General features: G+C 41.6%; 1 protein-coding gene across 1 annotated transcript in view; it reads left to right on the forward strand.

Moving 5' to 3' along the window:
- Nucleotides 1–1,702: 1,702 nt before the first annotated feature.
- Nucleotides 1,703–23,783, forward strand: part of WNK1 (WNK lysine deficient protein kinase 1) — a 104,854-nt gene continuing 82,773 nt past the window's right edge. The window contains 1 exon segment of the mRNA XM_055808139.1: nucleotides 1,703–3,447. Within this exon segment, the coding sequence (XP_055664114.1) occupies nucleotides 2,665–3,447 (783 nt within the window). The 5' untranslated portion in view covers nucleotides 1,703–2,664.

Here is a 23,783-nt window from a genome sequence, read left to right on the forward strand (position 1 = left end):
AGATGCACAAATACCTGTAGCCATTGAGTAAAGCTGACCCTGCTTGGTGTTACAGGAGGTGTCGATGGTCAGTTGTTGGTGCCGTTGGTCCTGGCAGCACAGCAGGGATGTGGCAGACTGAAGTATGAATTAAGCATTTTTTATTTGGTCACTTTTTGCTGTTAATCACATTACTCTGTTCAGCTCAGCGCTGTTTTGGAGAGTGTCTACTCTTGTGCCAATGCAGTTCAAGTGGCACACTAACAAATATACTAACTAAATTAACTTTTTCAGTGAAGGCAAGCTCTAGAAGACTTAAGCCATGCAGGATTCTTTACTGAAGAGTTGTACAATGAAGTATGTTTTGTCGTCTTTGTGAAGACTGTATCTTTTTTTTGTTTGTTGTTACAAAGACAAGTAGTACAGAAAGATGTACAGAAAACAATGGTATTCTGATTACCCTGTGGTATTAGATCTTGTACGTGAGAGATACAAGTGTGTGAGAATTGCTTGGGCTGGTATTTTGTGGCTGGGGGCTGTGGAGCTCGGAAAGGGCCATTTGTGTTATGTTGTGCAGAAGGAGTTAAGGCCTCACATCAGCAACACACCAACTTCCTCTAAACTGTGGGTTTAAAAGTAACTTTTAAAAAAGTATTTGAAATGCCAGTGTGTTTGCGGGGAACATATTGTTTACATAGGGAAATTTCCTAATCTTTTTTTCCTTAACGTAATTTTTGGTTCGTAGTTGCCTGTAAGGCATGGTACCAAATCATTCACTCCTCCTTCGGTACATTCCCGTGGACTTTGAAAGACCACTCTTGTAAGAAGGAAAGTGTTTGGTTTTGGTTTACTAACACAAAAGAGGAACATGATATAAATAAACCAGATGACTCGTGTGTGCCGATGCTTTGTTAACCTGAAAGTTCCCGATTTGTGTAGGTGTTCGCATGGGCTCTCGCTGCTTCTCTGGCTGCTGGACAACCTCGATTCAACTGCAGCGGCTGCAGTCATGACTGAAGCGACCATAGGATAACGATTGTTTTCAGGGCAAAGGGTGCAAATCTAATGTCTTTTAAATAGTGGAGAGCACACGTCTACATGGCAGTTATTTGCATTTTAGGTTGCCTGGCCAATTAACGCCTCTTCAGATGACCCACACTGAGGAAACCCCAAACCCTCACTTGTTCATACAGTACTCGTGTACATGGAGTTATCACTGCCCACAGTTTTAAAGAATTGTAAAGGCCGTTTGAAAACAAGAAGTTAAATGCTTTATCTATTAAACAGGTGTAACACAGGACTTGAAGAAACAAGCACCGGGCGCAGGCTCAGCGCCTTTGGAACCTCCGGCGGCCCAGGCCGCCCTGAGGGCCGGGCGGGTGCAGGTGAGGCGGGAGCGTGCCCCGCCGCCCCGGTTTGGGAAGCGCCGGCGTTGAGGGGCGGCCTCGCTGCCCCGCACCACAGCGGCCCCCGGCCCGGGGCGCTGCCGGGCGCCTCCTCCCGCCCCTCCCGCCGCGGGGCCCCGCCGCGGGCAGCTCCCGGCCCGCCGAGCCGCCCGTCCGCGCCGCAAACTACAACTCCCGTGACACCACGCGCGCGGCGCGGCGCACGACGGGAGCTGCCAGCTCCGCGAGGCTGCGGCGGGGGGAGGGGTGAGCCGCCTCCCCAGCGCGGGCGCAGGGCGGGCGCGGAAGGGGGCGTGGCCGGCGCCGCTGCCCCTCCTCCCGCTCGCCTGTGTGTCGGTTTCGGGCTCCCGTCGCCATTTAGCGCGGAGACGTCCCCAGGGCGGCCGCGGCGGCTCCCGCTCCCTCCTCCCCGCCGCGGCGCGGGGCGCCACCCGGACTCGGCGCACCTGTGGCGGTGGCGGGCGGCCCCCGGTGAGGAGCGGCGGCGAGCCGCGGGCGGGGGGCAGGAGGAGGGTTTCCGGCGCCGTGCGAGGCGGCGGCGGCCGCGGTTGGAGGGAGCGCGGCCCGGTCGCGCGCGGGCGGTGGCTGCCTGCCGGGAGGTGGAGGCCGCAGCCGCCATGGGCGCCCCTGTGAGGCGGGGCTGAGCCCCCGGGCCCCCTTTCCCTGCCCCCTTGCTGGGGTGAGGGCGCTGGGCCTGCCCGGGCCTCCCCCTCCCGGTGCGAGTAACTGAGCGCGGCAGCTTTCTCCGCGGCCGGCGTGCGGGGCCTGCCCCCCGCTCCCTGCATCGCTTCCCGGCCCCTTCCCCCTAGGTCCTCGCTTCGGGGGGCACCCGGCCCTTCCCCGCTTTCTCTCCCGTCGCCGGGGAATAACCTCAGCGTACGCCCCTCACCTTAAAGCAGCCGGGCGAGGCACCGGCTTCTCCCCGGCCGGGGGCCCGCCTCGGGGCGCCTCCCCCCCCGCCCGGGCCCGGCGCTTGGGTTCTTCCTCCCCTCGCCGCCCCCATCCCCGCGCCCCGTTCTCCGCTCCTGGAGCTCCATGTCGGCCCCGCTGCCGGGCTCCCCGCTGCAGGATGGATGCAGACACTGACCGGGGACCCACCCCGCCGGCCCAGCCTCCCCAGCAGCCGCCTCCCAGCTCCGCCGTAAGGAGCCCTTGGGACCCTCTCTTGCAGCTGCAACGGCAGCCGCGGACAGGCGCGCTCCCCGCTCAGTGACCGGCCCCTTCCCTCGCCTTTGCCCGCCGCCGCCGCCTCGCCCTAGCAGCGCTCCCCCGGGGCACGATGTCTGGGGGCGCCGCAGACAGCGGCACTCCGGCCCCTCGCTTCCTGGCTCCCCCGCCGCCGCCGCCCAAGAACGGTTCCAGCTCGGACAGCTCCATCGGGGAGAAGCTGGGAGCCGCCGCCTCCGACCACGGAGCCTCCGGGGCCGGCGGAGCAGGCGGCGGTGCGAGCAGCGGAGGCCGTAGCGAGGAGTACCGGCGCCGCCGCCACACCATGGACAAGGACAGCCGAGGGGCGGCAGCCACCGAGCACCGCTTCTTCCGCCGTAGCGTGATCTGCGACTCCAACGCTACGGCTTTGGAGCTACCCAGTTTGCAGCCCGCGGCGCCCTCGGCCCCTGTCTCGGGCGGCAGCGCCGCTCCCTTGGTCTCTCCTCCCGAGTGTGCCAGCCGGACCTCGTGCATCGCTGTCAGCGCCGCCCAGGCTCCCTCGCTGCTGCAGCAGCCGCCGCCGCCTGCCCCGCTTCCCCTGGAAGGACAGTCTACTCAGGAGCCCGCTGCCGCGAAGGATGCCGTCCCGCTGCTGCCCAAGGAGGAGGAGGACGAGGCAACCGCGCTACCCCCCACCAGCGCTGCTGGCAGCGTGACAGCTGCCAGCCGGGAATTTGAGGAGCGAAGAACGCAGCAGGAAGATATCGAAGAGCTTGAGACCAAGGCAGTGGGCATCTCCCCGGATGGCCGCTTTCTGAAGTTTGACATCGAGATTGGAAGAGGCTCTTTCAAAACTGTGTATAAAGGACTGGATACGGATACCACTGTGGAAGTCGCCTGGTGCGAGCTGCAGGTAAAATAAGTAAATAAAAATTGTGAATTACCAAAGCATAGTCACTCTCCCAGGTGCTAGGCAGTGTGCTTGAAGGAGGTAGTATCCATCAACTCGAGGTCAGCTTTATTCAGACAGGGAACCTGCAGACCTCACCTGAGGCACTCCTTTGGAGGAAAGGTACAGCCTTTCATAGGCTTTCATAGTGTTTGTTTTTTAATTCTTTTAAGTACTCTGCTCTCTGAAGAATTTTTTTAGCTTTATCATCAGAAAATGTACTACGGTTCTGTTTCTTATAACATCTTGCATTTTACGCCTCCAAAAGGTAGCATGGGGGATTGTAACAGTACTTACACGCAGCTTCAGGGAAGCTGAGGGAAGATGTGTAAGTGAATGTCAACTTGAACTAGCCTTAATATTTCACAGTTTGTTTAGGTGTTTTTCTTAGAAAAGATTACTAAAACGTCTGTGAAGTTACCTTTTCATGTGTTTGTGGCAGTGGATTCTACATCACATCGTTCAGTTTTGCAAAGCTGTTTTTTTCATTCAGAGTTCTAGGTTTGTACTTGATACAGGTACAAGGAAAGGAAGAAAGTAATTGTCTCCTTTCTGGAGCTTTAAAGAAAAAAAAAACCCAACAAAACCAAAACAACCACAAAACCAAAAAAACCCAAACCTAGGAAGTTTAACCTTTCCAAATGACTGGTGGATTAAACTGGACTAAAACACTGCTTGCTCTTCTACAAAGTTTCTAACCTGAGCAGAGCCAGAGTTCTGTAGAAGCCTGGTCTAACGATGGCAAGAACGCCTGTAGTTCCATGTGAGTAGGAGCTTGTATAACAGAGACGCAGGTTGCTGTGCAACAATCTTAAAAGAAGTGGGAAGAGCTTGGAGTACCAGGAACAAATACCTGGTGTACTAGTTTGTTTTCAAAGCCTCAGCATTAAATTAAGAGGCCAGTGTTTGTTTTTTAGTGTTGGGTTTTGGTGCAATTCGTAGAGGGGTTCATGTAGTATGGCTTAATTGTTGTGTGTTGTTCCCATCCAATTTAGGGCAGACAAAAGAGCATTGGGTCAAAATCCCAGAAGTCTTTGTGGGGTTTTTAAGGCGGCAGCTGCTCACAAGTGACTGATTACAGTAACTGCACCAAGACTTTCTTCCCCTCAAAAGCAATTTTAGATCTGTGCCAGTCAAACTGAGAGAATTTATTAAGAGACTTCTCGATTTGTATTCATACTTGCTTTTGGATGATTGCTTAAGCATTCTACCACCATCTTGGTTCATTTTATTGCCGTTACTCTATGCTTACTGACTGGGGAAGTAAGCTTCCAGTTTTCTTTGTGACTCTTAAGCATGCCCTGCTCTTCCATGCTAGCTCTCTACTTGCTGTGATGGTCCTTTGAGCATTAATTTTAAATAAAAATGTGAAATGATCCAGTGTTGGGCTCTGCTTAAGCTTTTCATGTGCAGTTTGAACTGTGATGAGATTAATAATTTGCTGAAATGGTATGACTTTTACTTGAAATGTTAATATTTGGAATTTTGGAGTTCCTTGACTTTAATCCCGGAAATCTGTTTTAATCTTCATGCTTTACCTACTGATCAGAAACTAATGTCAGCTTGGTCTCAGTCACTTCTCATGACCATTGTCCCTGTTGAAGTGTTTTGTCGTCAGTACCATGTGGGCAAACTGTCTAAAGAAGCACCTTGCGATAATTTAGAGAAGCTGATTTATAAAGGGCATGTTGCTGAGTTTTCAATTGATTGAAGATTTTAATGAGTAGTATTTAAAATGGCGGATTGCAGAAAGCATGAGTGAAATATTTGTGAGGGAAATATTTGATGTTTTGCTTGGAGATGAACTATGTTACAGGAGCGCTTCGTGGGTGAAATTGTTCTGAAGGCTGTAGTTTCTTTTGTAAGGAGACTGCATCCAAACCAACAAGTCTGAAACATATAAATTTTATAGCTGTTAAAAGTATTTGATAAAGGAGCTGGGCTCTACAGCTAGTAGAATATTTTAAGGTTAAATCCTGTCTTATTGTTTCTGTCTAGAAATAAAAGGAGGAACTTGATATTTATTGGTGTGATGGGTACATCCGCTTCTTTCTCTAGGAAAATGTAATTGTGGACAGGTTAGTGATATTCATCTTGCATGATTTGTATCAAAATGCAATCTGGATTCACAAACATGTACTGAAACTTAGATGCCATTGGTTTTCCAAAATACCATGGTTTGAGGATTGGTGTCAAAGCATAATTATTTTATCACAGAAATATGAATTATTTTCTTCCATGCTATATTACACTAACCATAACTAACTGATGGTTACTTTGGTCTTGAAATAATGTCCCTTAGCAATGGCAGAGCTTTTCTTCTCTGTGTTCGTGCTAGCAAGTGTAGGCATCCTAGGTGTCCCACCTCTTTAGAGTCTTCTGAGCAGTGCTACTGTAGTGCTGCTGGAATGAGGCTGCTTAGCATGATTATGTGAAGTTGTTGCTCTCATGGGTTGTCCAAAGTTGTTAAAGGTTTATCACAGTTCTTGACTGCAAGATGTATGACAAAATGAGGTGAGAACATTTTGTACTTCTGCAGAGTCTTTGGATGTGTGTTCTTGTAAGGCTTTTCTAGCATACCTAGAATGCTTCAATTTCTTTAAAATCTCTTGTTTGGAAGGAAGCAAGGGTGCCAGCAGCTTTCAGTTCAGTTAAACTACAGCGTTTCGGTATTGTAGCAAATTCTGTAGTAGGAGTCTTGTGGACCGAGGACAATACAGAAGACTTTGTCATGGTCTCTGTCAAAATGACTTTTTAAATGCTGAATAATGCAACTATACTCATTTTTTATGCTCTGTAGTGATAAAGTGTAAAATCTGAGAATGTCATTATGGTTCCTTTCAAAGGGGGTTTGGAGGCTGTTTATCAAATACAGTTTGGGTTCGCAAGCTGCTGCTGGTATGCTGGAGAATATTACTTCATATCCTTAAGAAGGATCTCAAACTGCCTTGTGATGCCCCTTATGCTTTATCTACTGAACAGTGGAGGAAGTGAGAGAAAGAGCTGAAATTCTTATGGGTGACCTAATGGTGTTCATAGGATCTCTAGCAAGGGAGGTCCTGGCCAAGACTCTAGGTTTTCTTGATCTGTGGAAGATGGAAGATAGATTTGAAGGAATTGAGTATTTCAAGGTTGCTTATAGATGTGTAACAAAATCATAACAAAGGTGTGACTAATGGACAATCGTAGCTTACTTTGTGGCCTGTCTATATGAAGCAAACTTAAATATTGGATGCAGATATTTAAATGTGAAGAATGGTGGTGCTGCGAGCATAGGGGAGCTGCGAAGAGCTCAGCAGCAACTGCTGAGGACCAGTGCTCAGCTTCAGTTGCTGCAAGGAAATTGTTAATGCAGTGTTAGCCTTCAGATACTTTGGTTCCCATTGTATATATTCATCTCGGCTCTAGTTATTCCGAGTCAAGTGTGCCTCCTACTGTTGTCATTAGAATGTCTCATAAATTGAATGAAGCAAGAGTTAGGTTCTACCTAAGCCAAATTTTAAAAATTACCAATTTTAATGGTCTTTAAGTAGGTAGAAGATAACAAAAGTCATTACTGCTGCTGTTTTCTATTTTAATTTAAAATAACTCTTCCTGTACAATTGTGTTACTGGTTAGTCTTTTAAAAATACATTTCTGAGCAGTGAGTCTTTTGCTACCTCTGTACAGTTCAGATAACTTTGTGACTAAAATATGATGCCTTTTCCTGTTGCATTAAGTTTATCTAGACAAAGTAATACTCTTACGCCAAAGGTGGCAAGAGTCACACAGTTGACTGTAAAAGCCAAATCTTAGTGGTGGTAATGTTTCATTGTCTGAGTCCCTGTTTCAGTTTTAGTTGACTTTAAATCAAGACTATCATTTAACTTCTGGTTTACAGAACAATACAGGGTGGTGCAGTCACTTGCTGGACTGCAAAATCTTACCTAGAATTACTGCTCTGGGTTCTGTCATTCAAATTAGTAACTTTTCAAATATGAAAGTGTACTTGATATGGAGGTAAATTGGGTTCTTTGTTGAACTGTGTATTTGGCAGGCATTTGAAGACTTAATTGTCTTTTGTTTGGACAGTGCCTTCTTTTAAGGGAAGCATGATTTAGAAACTGTTATTGGAAAGATATTTATCTTAGTTGGAAAAGCATTCCTTGTAAACTGCATGCATTGGGGAACAACACCACTTGTCTTGTATCACTCCTGTCCTTGTACTTCCTAGACAGAAAGGGTAGGTTGGTCAGTCAGCAGTTGCAGTTCATAAATGTGTTGTCTTGCTGTTAAGACACTTTGCCATTCTTACTCTGGCTTCAGTGCAGCGTTAGTCAGGTTGTTGTGCTTAAGGTGGGATGCTGAAGGGGAAAAAGGTTGAGGGCTGCGTCTAAAGTGGGATAGAGCTTCTGGGGGTAAGAAATGAGTTCGAGAGGTAAAAGTGGTGTAGGAAGTGTATGTTCTACTCATTACTGCTTCTGAGGAGAAGCAGAATGTGAATTTGGTTATCTTTAGTTATAAATCATCTGAGCAATAAGTTAGTGTAGGTTACGTGTATGCAATTCTGTTGCGGACTGTGAACTGTAGACCAAGAGTAGCAATGAAAAACCAGTTGAGAACAAACATCATGTCATAATCAAAAACGAACCATGAGATTCTGTACTGCGCTCTGGTAAAAATGACAGTATAAATGGTTGTCACTTCATTATAGGAGGTAGTGAGATGCTAAATAATATTTCTGTATGTCAGAATTTTTCTGAGTGTAACAATGTATAGAAGTTAATTTAAAACTTGCAATGTAGGGAATTGCTTGGATGTGATGTATATCTTCACTTCTGGTGACACTTTAGATTTAACTATACCTGTCTATTTTGTAGACTTGAAGCTCTATTTAATACTGATTATTATTTTTTTTTTTAAGTCAGCAGACAACAATGGAATGTAGTTTCTGTGCTCTGGAGTATAGACTCCACTGCAGGCTTACCATGATAAATATCAGCTTACTGAAGTCAAAGTATAATTCTTAAAACTCTCTTTGCTTTTTGGACTGGATGAGCTGGGAGCATTTCAGAAACTGCACATTCAAGTCTGACAACCAAAAAAGGCTTTGTATCACATAACTGTGGCATCCTGTAGTCTTTTTTTTTTTTTTTTTTCCCAAAAGCTGGTTGCATATTGCTCACTAGGAGGCCTGACTGCAAAGATGCTAGTTCTGATGCACAATTGTATAGCTACATTAAAACAAAACAGAAAGCCAGATCAAAACCTTTGTGCAGTGAGGAAGCTGAGGAGTGTGGACCTGGAATTCATCTGTCTGTCAAGCACTGTTGGAAAATGATTACATTCTGCTAGTTCTGGAGAAATGGTCGACGTCCTGAAACAAATACATATTTTTTTTGAAAGCTCTAACTGGTTTAATTCTCAATATTTAAAAATACTTTTTATAAAACTTTTGCTGAAAGATGAAGTCTAATGAAGTATGGTGGCTTCCATGCCTACCCTGTACTTCATGTCAGTGTTTCAGATACTCTTCTGGTCTGTGAGTGTAGTCGTATGTGGCTACAGCCACTGTAACTGCAGCCGTGTGCCGCCTCTTCATGACTAGTGGGTCAGATGCATAATTGTCACAAATGTAGATTAATAAAGGTATGTGACAATCTCTGTGAACATCATTCTGTTCTTATGAGCGATTTTTATGTTCTCAGCTCTACAAATTCCAAAATGCTGTAAAACTGTACATGTATAATTGGTTTATAGCACTTTCAGGTTACACTGGATTTCCAAGTGTCTTCAATGTGCGCAAATAGGGAGCGTGAAGACTTGGGCAGAAAAAGTCTACGTTTTCTGTTGGTTTTCAGTGTTGTAGGGTAGAGTAAATTAACTGGCTTCAGATCTCTGATGTGAAAATTTCTCCTTTGGCTGAAGAGCAAAACCTAGCCATATTCCTGAGTGTTTGTGCTGTAATTGACACAATTGACAACTTGATAAATGACATGGGAAAGGAGCCAGACTAATTACCTGCAGAAGTATAAACAGTGGTCAGGCTCCCTCAGACTTTACAAAGGTGACCCTGAAAGAGAGAAGGGAGCTTTAAAGTACATTCTGAAGCTGCAGCTGTTAGGAGACCTCTACTTAGGAAAATAATCTTACCTCAAAGGGATACCACTTTTGGAGAGGGCTGTGGCTCAGTTTGCAGCTGGCTGATTGGTAGGCAATAAGTGTAATCAGGTAAGTACATTCTGAAAATGCGTAATTTCTTATGGAAATAAACAGCTTTTTATTTATCAGTTTCAGTGGGTTTGAGAGCTGCGGGGTTAAATATTTTAGGTGAGGTTTGTTTTGGGCTGTTGTGGTTTAAAATAAAAACACCTAGTTTCAGAACCAATTGAGGGCTAAGGAAAAGTATCGGGACTATAATCTTTCTTTGATAGAGGGGGAGAAAATTCACCTGATAAAACTCCCTGGAGACATCCTGTATAGAATCCTTTGAGAGCTGTCTAGCAGAATAATAAATAAAACAAGCAGTAATAGATCTGTGGTAGTCTCCATGGATGCAGTTTGTGGTGCAGTGTAGATTCAGTACCTTTTGTTAGCAACATCCCTCTGGGCCACATGTATTTTCTTATTTTGTCGTGGGTTTTTTGTTTCATACCAGCAGCTTTTTAAACATCACAGCTCTGACTGTCACCCAGGTTTTCCATACATCATGTGACGAAGTTTGTACTAAGCAGTGGCAGTGTTAATGCTTCCTGTCATGCATCTCTTCAGAAACTCTTATTTCCTGTAAAGATTAGCTACCTTTTTTTGTTGAGATTGCTAATTAGTTCTTCTAAATCACGGTTGAGTTGAAATAAATTGACTGGTTTTTTTGTTTTAGTCTTTAAGTTCACATTTTCAAGCTTGTTTTAGTCTACGTAATGGCTGTAACATTTGGGCGGTAAGAAAAATAACATGCAAGTTCGTGGTGCTTCTGCAGCTAGGCATAGGACTTTCTCTTGGCAGAGCATGGTTTTGGGGAGTGGTTTTTTTTGTTTATAATAGTACATGCTAGAAAGTTACTATTTTTGACTCTTAAAACTTCAGATAATGATTCTGTGGTTTTAACTTGACCATATGTCTATAGCATGCCTGGAGGAATGTATACTTGAAACAATTCATATTCTAAATAGGAAAATTTGTAGTGCTGCTTGAAAATTGATTTCTTGGAGTAGTTGAAGGCTAACGTGAGCCATCTGAAAATCTTTTCAAATATGGTGTTAAAATGCTTATCCTAATAAATGAGACTCAAATTTTAGACTGGCTTCGTAAGTATTTTTGTGAAAGCTGCTTACAGTCCCCAGGACTTTATTCTGGTTGATTTTGAGAATCATTTGGGCTATATACTGAACCTTAAACAGTGTTAGAATGTCTCTAGTCAAGATACTACAGATATCCTTCTTCCTGCCTTATTTCCACCTTCTTCAGCCTGTTTAGAAATTATCATACCAGCACTTCTCAATGTATGGTTTTGGTTGCCCTCATTATTCCCCTTGGGAGAGCTGAGGAAAGTGAAGAGGTGACTAGGACTGAATTTGTAGCTCACTTGAGGTCATCCTTGAGAAAGGGAGATACTTCTTGTCTTATGGGCACATCCTGCAGAATACTCCTTAAATTCATGTTGCAAATGATAAATTTGTGTCAGTAATGTTCTGTGCTATATGATGCTATCCTTTTAACCCAAAAGGAGATCCTTGCAACAAGATCTTCACAGATACTGCCAAATCTCATGTGTTTTTTTTTTTCTAGTAAGCCAGAGTAAAATAACTGGGATGCAATACAGTGACCAGAAGAATTCAGATTCAGTTCTCAGATGCACTTCTAAACATTGTCCCAGTTGTGGGTTATTGTTTTTCACCTGGTGATGACAGGTGCATTGCACATACCCAGCTTATTCTAAAGCACTTTCAGATTTGTTTGGGTAATTCCAGCCAGCACTGTGTGTTACTTTGCCTGGATCGTAAGCAACTAAATATGTGATCGATTTATTTTTCAGCAAAGGAAGCTGCAACCTGCTAAAAATTGGACTGATTTTTTTTTTCTTCCATAAGCTATTTAGGTATTAATATGTATCTAAAGCAGTAAGCTGTTTTTGTGATAACTCATTCTGAGTTACTCAGAGGGACGAACTTGCAAAGTTTGAATTTATCATTTTGGGTCTAAGCAGGATCTTTGGGAATGCTACTTACATACTTGATGGCCATTTACCTTGTAACTAAAATATGTATGAGCTTTTAAGTGATGTATCAATGGCACTGGACGAATGCTTTGCCCAGGGCTGTGTGTTTTAATGTAGGGGATGGCATTTCTTTTTGTACGTGGTGTGCCAGAGAACATGATTCTGAAATAATCAGGTTCACCTATTGGCAATAGTCTGGGCAGTGATTCTCTGGCATATCTGTTCTCAGAACAGGATCGCTGTGGTGCTTTTAAAGTCTTCTAATTTTGCAAGTGGCTAGTAGGACCTCCTAGCCATGTTACCAGTGAGACTAAAACGAAGAGGAAGCTCTGGCAACTCTGATAACTTGCTGTGATTTGAGCCATAGTCCAGAATAGTTCTGATGCTCTCACCTCTTAATAAGCAGTCATTGATAGAAATTTTTGACAGCTATCCACTGAATTGCTATTTTTCTACTGTAGGATAGCACATGGTATGGAAAATAAGCTTCATTAGACCTCTTACATGAGGGAGAAGCTTTGTTGTTTCTGTTTAGCTGTTCTGGATCATATTTTTCATCTGCATGGTTTCAGCAATACCTATTTCTTTGTGTCAGTAGTTGAAGGTAGCGGGTTCTGGTTGCAGATTCGGGGCTAGCAACAGCAAGCAAGAAGCTACAAATGGAAAAACTCATGTAAGTGATTGAGAGTCCAATACCCCAATTTAGAAGAATTTGAAAAGAATAGGAATACTGTTCTCTTTATATGTAATTGAGGTAAATCTGAAACAACTGTGTAGGAATGCTTAGCTAAATGGAAGATAGTGCAAAGCTGACACCAACAATTATTTTGGTGCATTTTATCTGGTTTTGGCCGGTTAAGATAGTCTCATGACCCAATTGATGGTGTTACCCAGTTTTCCTTGGACAGTTCTCTCAGAGTAACACTGTGACTTGTTTCTGCTTTGCTGACTGTTGCTGGCAAGTTTATGACCCCAGTCTGAATGTATTCTGAATGCTTCTATCCTGGCAAGGACTAATGACACACAAACAATAACCCACAAATATTGCTATTAAAAGCTTCAGCCATCCAGGCTGATTATCTACATATCTGTAAATCTGTGTATGCTTATGTAATATGCATCTGTTAATGGCAATTTCTGAACTGTTAGTTTTGCTCAAATTTTACAGAATATTACCATGTCTGTTTTCAAATCTGCTTTTTAAAGTGGGGATTTATTCTTAGAGATATTTTCCAACATAAAACTATTTTTGGTTTGTCTCCTCTCTTCAGCTGCTTACAGTATGCTTTCACTTGGTAAAAGTAGGTTGTGTATCTATATAAAATTGCAAGATGCTAACTTAATGTGCTCTGTTTTACTACAGCTGATTTGGACTCTGAGCCTTTGAGTCTTCCCTAAAGAAAAAATATTAAATGAGACTGAAGTTGAATTGGAGAGTTCTGTAGAAGTGGTCCATCCAGACAAGTATCTTACCATAAGGAATACTGTCTCAAAAGCAATTCAAGTTTGGTGGTTTTTTTTTTTTTATACTGCCCTCTCCGGATGTAGGATGTAGACAAGTAGAGATTTGACAGTATGTGGAATGTCCTTTGAGGGCATGGTTTTTATTTGCATTTATTGTGATTTGAGGCTTAGTGAGTTATGTTTGCCAGGAACAGTGTGCTGAAAATGGAGAAGCTGCAGAAATGTCTGATACAAAAATAAGACTAAGTTGAGTTTTAAAATGTTTTTCCTGTGGTTTTTCTCTACTTCCTTTACATGCAGTTTGAGCTTTTTTCTGCAGACAAGTGGCTCAAAAGCAGAATGCATTTCAGGTTATCTGTACCTTGTGGGGGTAGCAGGCTGGAAGTTACACAGGGCACTTGAATTTGTATTTTTTTGCCTCTTGATGGCAACTGTGAGCCAGTTCAGGTGATGGTGTGATTTCTTCTGTTGATCTCATTATACAAGCCTGAACATATCCGAGTGGTTCCGTATTTACCCTCAGGAACAACAACAAGAAGTGGAGAGCCTCTGCGTTGCTGCTGAAGACCTAAATGCTGTGGTACATTAACAGATTGTGCATGGCCTATACCTGAAGATGTGTCAGAAAAAACTGTCATTAATACTCAAAGCTTCCTCCAGGAAAATGTGCATGTGTTTCCTATGGACTCCCTCTGCTTTTGTAGGCTATGTGCTTGAATGTTGAGTGCTTTTCAGTGGTCGTGGCATCAGAAAAAAAAATTATGAGAAATCCGAGGAGGAAGAACAAGGAGTTTTGGGGTCTCAAGTTGTAGTCATCTGGTGTTTGCAGAAAGTGAAAAGATCCCAAAGAATTCTAGTTCAGGTTGCATTTGTGCTTAAAGCAACTTTCACGTATGGAAAAATGTAAGTAGTTAACATCCTGTTGTTTGAGGACTGCATTTTTTTCTATGTAGGAGAACAAAGCTTTCCAGTTGCTTTAGGTAGTAATGCAGCTATTTAAGAATGGTCTTGTAGTTTGTAATTTGTCCCCTTTATCTGGGTGTTAGTAATGAAAATGTTTTTGTCCAAATGAATTTCTTGATTTATTGAGGTAGTATGCATATAAAGCAAAACTTGGTACAGTCAGGTTAGACAAATATAGCTTAATATCTTATACTGTTCACTACTTTTTTTGCTTTCTTGACAGATTGATTTTTCTTATAGTTGGTGTCCCTCGAGTTTTCAAGGTGTTTGCATAGATGTATCAAATGGGATACAGGACTTGTCAAGGAACTGTGTGGGAGGGTTAAAAGAAAAAGTGCAACAACAGTAATGCACTGTAATTTGTGCTGTATCAGTGCAACTGAATTTGACTAGATGATGGTACTTAATCCAAATAGGAGAAATAGCCAGTTGTCTTGTCTATAGCTTAAGACTAGGGTTCAAAAAAAGTGTTTTTCTTCCTTCTATCCACTATGAAATTTTACTTCTCAAACTTGAACAAATCCCAGAAAAATAAGCAGAATAGAAGCTTAGTTTATTGGTGTTGGAGACTCTTAAATCTTCACTACTGTTGACTTAAGTAGTTTCTTCTAAAGAACTTTGAGAGTTGCAAAGGCATTTACAAGACAAAGATGAGGAATAGCAAACCCCCTTGTTTCTTAGGACATATGTGACATGAATGTTGAAGTTTTGGGACCAGGCAAGTTTAAAACAATGAATTCTGAAATTTCCCATTGCTATGAATGGCTAGTTCATGAAAGTATCATTAATATAATACTTATACTAGTGAAGAAACCCACAAACACTGCTTTTTGCCAAAATACCTCCCTTTGTATTTTTATTTTGGTAATCTTACCGAGTAAGCTACCTACTGTTGACATACCTCAGTTTCTCATTTTTTTGACTTGTGGATTAAATTATTGTAACTTACATGAACATGTGAAGTAATTTTGTGCCTGTGTTCAGACCTGGAGCTGTGTAAGGGCAGCAGCTGCAAATGATGAACATTTTGTTGCTGGCTGTTGTGGGGTTTTTAGTTTTTTGTAATAAACTGTGAACCTGCACATTTTGTCTCTTAAGGTAGAACTTTGTGACCATAATTTAGGTGAGAGGTTATTTTTGGAACCAGAGGGACATCTATTCCAAGCCAGCATCTGTGGCCTACTTAGTGACAGATGACTAGCTGTTCCAGAAGGTTTTCCGAATCTGCTTTCAAAGATACATAGATGAAGAGCTCTGAAATGTTGAGTTGAATAAGGGTAAGAAACACTTCTCAGAGTATTGCTGCACCAGATATAGAGATGTTGGGAAAACTCCAAATGTACCTACACTATAAATGGTTTCTGCTTGATAAATCCATATTGTAAAAATCCCATTGTACTTTGGCATCTGGGAGAAGCCATCCTTAGATTCTAAACGATGTAAGTGATAGGGTTTTGAATTAGCGGTTTCTGATATTCAGAAGAATCTGCAAGAACTCCAGTAGTCCTTTATTCACATATGAAAAGGAACACTAATGCAAACAGTAATTATCTCAAAATGGTGAAGAAAAGAAATGGTGCAGTTTTGTGATGAAAGCTTAAGTAGCTTTAGATTAGGTCAGGCTAACCAAAGGAAGTAAGCCAGGATCAGCTGTGCTAAAGCAGCTAGCTGTACTTTCAACATCAGCAAAATAATTCCTAAAATTCTTCTTGTGGTAGCCTCTGTTATTTACTATTATTGCAAATTGCTGGTTGGTGTTCTGAATTGTTTAACTGAAGGTTCGCTTCACTGAAGTTCTTCAGTGGTTTGACCTCTTGTCAGAAAACACTTGTGGCTTCTAATGTGGCAGCTTATAAGATAAGCATACTTTAGAAATTCAATATTGTGTTGTGTGATTTTTACTGTTTTATCACGTCCAAGACTATGTTGCTCAACTGATCCTGGTAACTTTTTGCAACAAAACACATGGTTTGGATAAACTTGTAAAATTTGAAGGCGTGCAACTACTTTATCTAAACCCACTGGTAGATACAGGTAATGATGCAACTGATAGGCGTGTTAACTAAGCTGGTGTGAATGAGTGCAGTTAAAAAGCAGGAGGCTGTAAGAATAGTGATGTTTTAAGTATAAGAGGAGTGTGAAATCTGAGGCAGTTGGCATTGGAATTTAGAATGGAAAGAATGAGTTGGTTGATGATGTTGTAGAAAACTATTTTCCACTTTCCCTTTGACTTCTGTTCTTATCTTCTCTGGCAATAATATGCAGGGAAATGGTATCTTTTGTTTTTCTTGTTCCTGTGTGGGAATGGTAATTGTTCTTGCTTCTTACCTGTTCAGGAAGTATTCTCATTCCTCCCCCTTAACAAAACATGCTATCAGTCATTGCCAATGTCGGCTTTTGCTTTTTTTTTTCTAACTTTGGCCTTCCTGAATCCTCCTGTGGTCTGTGTATAAGCCATCTGGCAAAAGAAGGATTTTAAAAGATTTTTTCCTCACCCCCACTTTGCACTCTGGAATGAAGGAGGTTTTGTATCTCTGTGTTCAGCTACTCTATGTAAAAGAATAATGAACATGGTTAAAATCTGCATTTACATTTTGACTCCTGGAGCTGCCTTCTTCCAAACTTAGATCTTTCAGCTGGTAAATCAATCTTATCCATGGAAATGTGCTTACGGTTCTCTTGGGAATTTGCCTTATACTCTTGCCTTCTCCCTTCCCCCTTCTCAAGCCAAATCTCTTTCCAGGAAGGGAAAAAAAAATAATTAATGGACTAGATTGAGCTTCAGCTGAATAGGGTGTCCCATTTCATACATGCTCTCTGCTGCTTCTCAAATGACGAAAACATAAGTGACAGCTGACTTGTCTGTTTCTCGTGGGTCAAGGGCAGTCCAGATCAGCAGTTTCCCTTTCCTCTTCCCTGAGTTTTGTTTGGAAGCAGTAGTGATTTGCCATTCTATATAGTCATCCTCTGGTCATGAAGACCAGATGGAAATACGTCAGTTGTTTCATGTATAAATACTTAGTCCAACAGCTGTGAGTTTATCAGGAGTCACTGGGATCGCAAGTTGGTGACCAAATTGTTAAATTAGAGATCCATAAGCATTGCTCTAACTAGAAATGAAGTTGCACTTTATGAAACTGTTAGGAACAGTCTGAGAGTCACTGAAAGAAGAAATGAAGTTGAACCACTTAAATGCAAATTCATTTTTTGGGTGAAGTTATTATTTTTCTAGAGTATTACAAAAGTCCTCTTACACTGATGGTAATGTTTTGGCCACTGGTGCTAGATTTTACTGATGCTGTTCCTAAACTAGCTAAAAGGATTGCTTTGAAATCGTAGTGTTGTGTCTTTTCCTTTTGTCCTTTTATTGGGTAAGAACACTTATCCAGACTCCTACCCAGTGGTCTTTTAGCCAGTTGATAATCCTCAGTCTGTTTCAATATGGATTTCTAGCAAAAAAGCAGAGATGCCTGATGTGATCCTAGCTAACAATGAATCAAGTATAATGAGAGTCATAATAAATCTACTTGACACTGATAATTAAGGGGGTTAACTTGACTTTGCGGGTTGCAGAGTGGTTTTGCTGCCATCCATGTGCAAATAAGCCTTGATTTATTCCAATAATATTGAGAAAGGGGTGTGTGTGTATGGAAGTCTGCCAATGGCCATTGGCTGTTTGGTTGCAAAATGCAATGTGTTGCATGGGCTGCTGAGCATAATGTGAAACAAAATGCTGTAAAAAAACCTGTGAGTGCTAAATACATGATTGAAAAAAAACTTTAATGGCAGAATGGGCATGGTCATTAACTTAAAACAGCTTCTTTGCAGAAAACTAATGTAAAGTGAGATTGTAGCTCTTGACTAGTGAAGACTGCAGTGTACAGGACTGAAACTGAGTTAGAAATAAAAGAAAAAATTTGCAATAACTACAGACTTATGCTAAAAAACCCCACCTAAACAGGAAAATTGGCTGTGTTTTAGTCAAACCACCTGCTTCTGAAACCTTCAGAGGAGTTGTGCCTAGTTAAAAGGAGTATTTAAGATATTTGTAGTGTCTGTGGTTAATACTTTTAGACAATGGAACAATAAATGCAATTGACCATGTTATTAGCTCCTAGTTTCTGCAGGCCTCAAAAAAAACCCCAAACAATGCCCCCCCCCGCCCCCCAAAAAACCAAAACCCAAATACATGCCCCCCCCCCCAAAAAAAAAAAAAAAAAATTACAACCCCCCAGAACATTGGTTGAGTTGCTTTGTTTGCATAGATTTCACTTTTGCCTGCAGTTACCTTGTGTTTCAGAAATGGTTTTCTTCTGGCTTGTAGAGTTCACTAACGCAGTGCCTGTGCAACAGAAGGCCTTGCAGTTAGTATGAGAGAGGTGATTTGCAACTCTAGAGATTTGGGGGATCTAGTGGGAGTTAGGGAGGCTGAAGCTGTTTTGGAGTCATTTAATGAGGGTTTTGTGGCCTTTGAATTGCATGTGTCCTTCAGTGAAAATTTCTGTTGTGTTTGAATCTGTGCAGTTCATCTAGTTGATGGGAACTGAGAGTGTGCTTTTCATTGATGTACTGATAGTGTTTTTTGATACATATTTTAAGAAGTCTGCAATTTCCTTGTTGCAGAATCATGATGAACTTCAGTTCCCCTTGTTCTCTGACTTTCTGTAAAACAAGATATCTGGGATAGGTCATATTCTGATAAATGTTGTTTTTTCAGCTGAATATGGAAGTGTGATCTTTTGCTTTGGTGTCAAAGCACTATGAAGTCTTTCATCTGGAACCTCATCTGAATGGTCATTTTCTAGTTAGTGGCAGGTTTACAGTTTCAAGGTCTGGGAGTCATCAGTGTGTGCTCTTGAAATAGCAAGTATAGCTGTTAGCCTGGCTGTCTTTTGTGGGTTTTGAACAGTCTGTTAGACATGGTAGGATAACAAAATGTCTTGGGCCTTGAATGACTACTTCTGTCAAGCAGAGATCAAGGGTCATGGTGCTATGCACTTTATCACATCTTGGGACACATTCATCAAAGATAAGAGGGGTGGATTGTCTCATTGGGGAAACCGAGCTGAATTAATTTGCCTTTTTATCAGTTTAGTTTCACTTTTTTGTAAGCATCTATGGCTATTGCGTCGTTTTGATTTTTAGTTCCTCCTGAATGGTGGAAGTGCAGATGCTATTTGTATCTAGCTACATGCCTACATTATCCCAGAATATCTAATAGGAGTATGGTGATATTATTTGGAGCCTCCAAGTTATACTAGCACCTTCCACTTGGTTCCTATTGAAATACCTCCTATGATTTTCCCATTCTTCAGTGTTCCCATGTAATTCTTGCTGTATCATCTATGGAAAAGAATTTCTGATTGGATGAGGAGTCTTGGTTTCATCTGTCTTATATATTGCTTCTAGTTCAATGTCTGACTAGTGCCAGTGATACTGCGTAACTATAGAGACCCAACTGGTTATTCCATGACAAGTATGCTGCTTTCCCTAAAAGAAATGATGCAGAGGAAACTTAAAGGACAGAAGAAGGCTTACCAGTAGACTTAAGCGGCGCTGCAGCTACTTCCCATAGTTGTTACTGATGTGGAGAAGTATCAAGTTATTGTGCCTTATAGGTTGTAGATGTCCAGTGTGATTTTCTTTGATCCTGAGGGTTAAGGAGATGATGTGTATCATCTAGTTTCCTATCTTGCTGTTTCCTTTTCTTCTAAGAAGTGGATCTACCCCACTGGATTACTTGTGGGAGATCTAGCTGCATATTGCAGCTGTGGAGCTTTGGATAGAGAACACCTTCTGGAATTACTAAATTGTAGTTCAGGGGTCTGAACTTTGTGTTATGTTTGGAGTGTTGTGCTTTAGAAAACACAACCTTGTGGAGCATTAATAGTTTTCTGGTTTTATTCAGAGAAGCATCTGCAAATGGAGCATTAATTGACGTTAGCTCTTTTTAGAGCAGAGTTACTGAAAGCATTGGACAAGTATGCTCTTGTGCAGAGTAACTAAAAACCCAAGTATTATAGTAGCAGTGCGATGAAGCTGCAAAAGAAGTTGTTCTGGGGAGTTCTTTGGGTGAAGAAATGTCTTGTTTGCTTTTGCAGCCCCTCTGGGTGTTACTGGCAAAAATCTTACCGCAACATTTTAGTATTTGAATGTTCAGTGCTGTGCTTGGTGATGATGGTTAAAATTATTATTAATTGTATATAACTGAATTTCTTTGCATTATCACCCATCAGTTGGCATAATGTGCAAGTTAATACATATTTTGCTTCTTCCAAAATTATGAAAATTGGCATATTTGTTTTTCATGTTCATGATGGGCTGGATTTCTTCAGTAGGACTGCAGACCCTTCATCTAAGGGACAACATGTATCTTTTGCCAGATGAGCTCTATCCTTGCCAGTCACTTGAAATACTCTTAAAATAAATCTTGTTTTATGCCATGAAACCTTTTGGTTTTAACGTGGACTATAATGAAATGGAAAGAGTCTGTGTCTGAGGGCCCAGCACTGAGAAATCAGTTGTATATGTCGTTGTAATACTCTGAGTTAGTGTGGTGTGAGTGATGCATGTGCTTAATAATGTGAATGTCAGTCAGGTGTTCTCTCCTCTTGACAAGGTGAATACGGTTCACTCATCCAGTGTTAAGAAGCTGCTTACTGAGCTCATTTTACTGTACTTTTTGGACTGCACAGTCAGCCAAGCAGATTGGGAGGTCAGGTCAGCTCTATAGCATAAGCATGTAACTGCTGGAGTTTGGATCTGTAATGGTCTGTAACTTTGAAAGCTGTCTTTAGAAGAAAAGTATTGGTAATGCTCTGTATTTACACTATTTACGTAGTGGTCATCTACTTCTAAATTCTTTACTAGGGCATGTGGGACTAATACATGAGGTAGCACCACTTGTTTGATTCCTGTTATGAGAACCTGCTTTCAGTTATTCAGCTGCTCTATACCTTAACCACCTGGGCTGCAAGTTTTCAAGCCAAGTGTATGTCTTCAGCTTCAAGTGTATGTCTTGAGCTTGATTGTTAAGCTCCAGCCAAGATGGTACAGATGCTTTAGGGAAAAGTGCTTGCTCTGTTGCATCTGTTGACACCTTAAGCTTTTGTACTACTACAGAGTTGTGAAGCAGGGACGTAAAAGCAGTGTTAAGACAGGCGGATTGTCTTCAGGCTGAGGAAATATTTAAAAGTTTTATTACCTGAAAACTATTTACTTGGAAATAAGTGACATTTTCTAGATTAAACTTACTTGGAAACTCTCTTTTTTAAACTCTGAAGACTTGTTCCATATTCCAGCCTGCCAGTAGCCTGTGTTAGCATCCATGTGATGCCATATGAAGCAGTTTGTTCAACTTTCAATGTTGTTGACTTTGTTTTACAAATGTGTAATTACTTTCTGTACAGTATGTGCAAGTCAAACCCTCAGGATGCAAAATAGAAAGCTGCACCATATAATTCAGTTCCTGTGTTTTGTGTTGCAACTGTTTAAGCTAGTAAAGTTTAATAGCCTCACAAATGGCTGGCTTCATCAGGATTTAAGTTATTCTGGAGGAAAAGGAATTGCAGTTTTCAAGCAGAATATCTTGTGGAACAGCAGCCTCCACTTCTGTAGAAGCAGCAGACTTTCTAGCTGTTAATCTCGGTGTTCAGATAATGGAGAACTAACTTTGGTACACTGGTATGTTGTAGTTAGTCTGATGGAAACTTCTGTGAAAATGTACTGCTCAAAGGGCTCTAGTTACAGTAAATTAGGATCTTGCAAAATTATTTTTTAAATTGTTTTAAATTGTGTCAAAATTTGTCTGCTTTCCCACAAGCCTTGAGGGGAAAAATTACGTGGGCAGAATGGAATGAATATATATATGTATTTTTTTACTAGATTTGGCAATTATTTTTGTCCTTTTATGTCTAATGTATTTTAAAATACAGGAGTTTCTATGTTTACAGGTTGGCCTTTTAAATACCTTTTTGATTTTTTTACATCAAAGTGGACTCTTGATGTTCAGGTTTTAAGTGAAATAGGGCCACCAGCAAACACTACTCCTATAAAAATGCAGATTTAGAGAAATGTTTGTATTTTTAAAAAAAATTTCATTAGCTCAGGCTCAGGTCCATGTTAGCTCTGTTTGCCCCTCCTGTGAAGTGGAAACTTGAAAGTGCTTTGGAAGGAAGGGTTGGCAGGAATGTGTAATAGTAGAAGTCGGTTATCTCTTGGATTGCCTGGAAATTGTTCCCTCCATTTTCTAAAATAGAATTCTGGGTACTTGTGGCTATAGTCTCTTCTGTGGTCTTAAGATTTCACCATGGTCTTACGATACTCTCTGTCTTTGGAAAGAACAGGAATTTTGGGGGAAAGGATCCTATTTCTACAAAGCTGATTACTGCTAATAGATCTCTTGTGAAGTCCTTATTTAGATGCAAGCATACTGAAGTTGGTTGGCTTAAGAAGAGTTCATAGTGGCACAAATTTCAGTTTCCACCTTACAGCCTTATATGGGTGATTAATTCTAAAATGGAATCATTTGGACTGAGTCAGCAGTTTAGCATATTGAAAGTCTCAGTTTGGTTTGTATTGAACATTAATTTGCTCTGCAAATGCAGAGCCAAACTGATTGGTTATGTGCACCTTCAACAGAAGGTGTCTAAGTATGGACCAGATCTATCTAGAAAGCATACTTTGAAATAGGAAATTACAATAAAGTTTCTGTGAGAACCAGCATGTGTTGGAAGCATAGGAGAGATTAAAATAACATCAAAAAACTAGTGGCTTTTTGTTGTCAAAGTGCTTGGGGCAAGAGCAAGCAGGGAGGAACTGCAGTTCTTTGTTTGCAATGCAGTCTGGATTTTATTACTTGCAAAGTGAAGTCATGAGGGGGAACGTCTGTTTTTGATGGACAGATATGTTGCAACTTACGCTGAAGAAGCTTGATCATAAACTTTTCAGCCTGCTAACAGCTTTGAAGATAGGACTGAAACTGTGATTTGTCTGTTCAGCTCCTGCTTATTGCCTGTTGGTCTTGTCCCTTTTTCACAATTGCAGGACGTTAAGTATCCGTGCTGATGCAGTTAAGCATAAATATTGAGTTTTAAAACTTGCTGCTCTGTGCTTTGCTGGTTACTGAAGCTGATGTCCAGTATTTCTGAGGTGCTGCAGCAACAGGTGCCTACACTTGGCCCTTGTTTTCTAATTGTTTACAAAAAATGAGGAGTTCTTAAAGGTACTGATCTTCCCTCTCTGCCTCTTTTGCAGTAATTCATTTTTGTGGCCCAAACTAAAACTTGGAAGTTCTAAGTGCACAAAATCCTGCGGTGGTCTTAACAAAACGGTCTTAAGAATTTTCTTGTGTTCTGGGGATTTATCTAATGACACTTCTACCTTTTGATCCTCTAGCAAAAAAAGTCTTAGAGTTGGACTCCCAAGAGAGTATTTCACACAGCTGTCTTTTGGAAGTATGGAGGTCTCTATCTGGATCATAGTCCCCCTGTGGAAAAAATATTTTATATTGTAGTGGTAGGATCTTAAGGAAAAAAAAAAACACAAACAAACCTGAAAATCTTCAGAAGGAATTGAAGTTCTCATCAATATGTCTAGATACTAAATGTTAAAACATTAGAATTTTGTTTGTAAAATTTATCTTGGCACTTGCATTGTTTCTGAGTTAACTGAAGAA

This window comes from Falco peregrinus, chromosome 6, assembly GCF_023634155.1.
Source record: "Falco peregrinus isolate bFalPer1 chromosome 6, bFalPer1.pri, whole genome shotgun sequence".
Taxonomy (NCBI): Eukaryota; Metazoa; Chordata; class Aves; order Falconiformes; family Falconidae; genus Falco; species Falco peregrinus.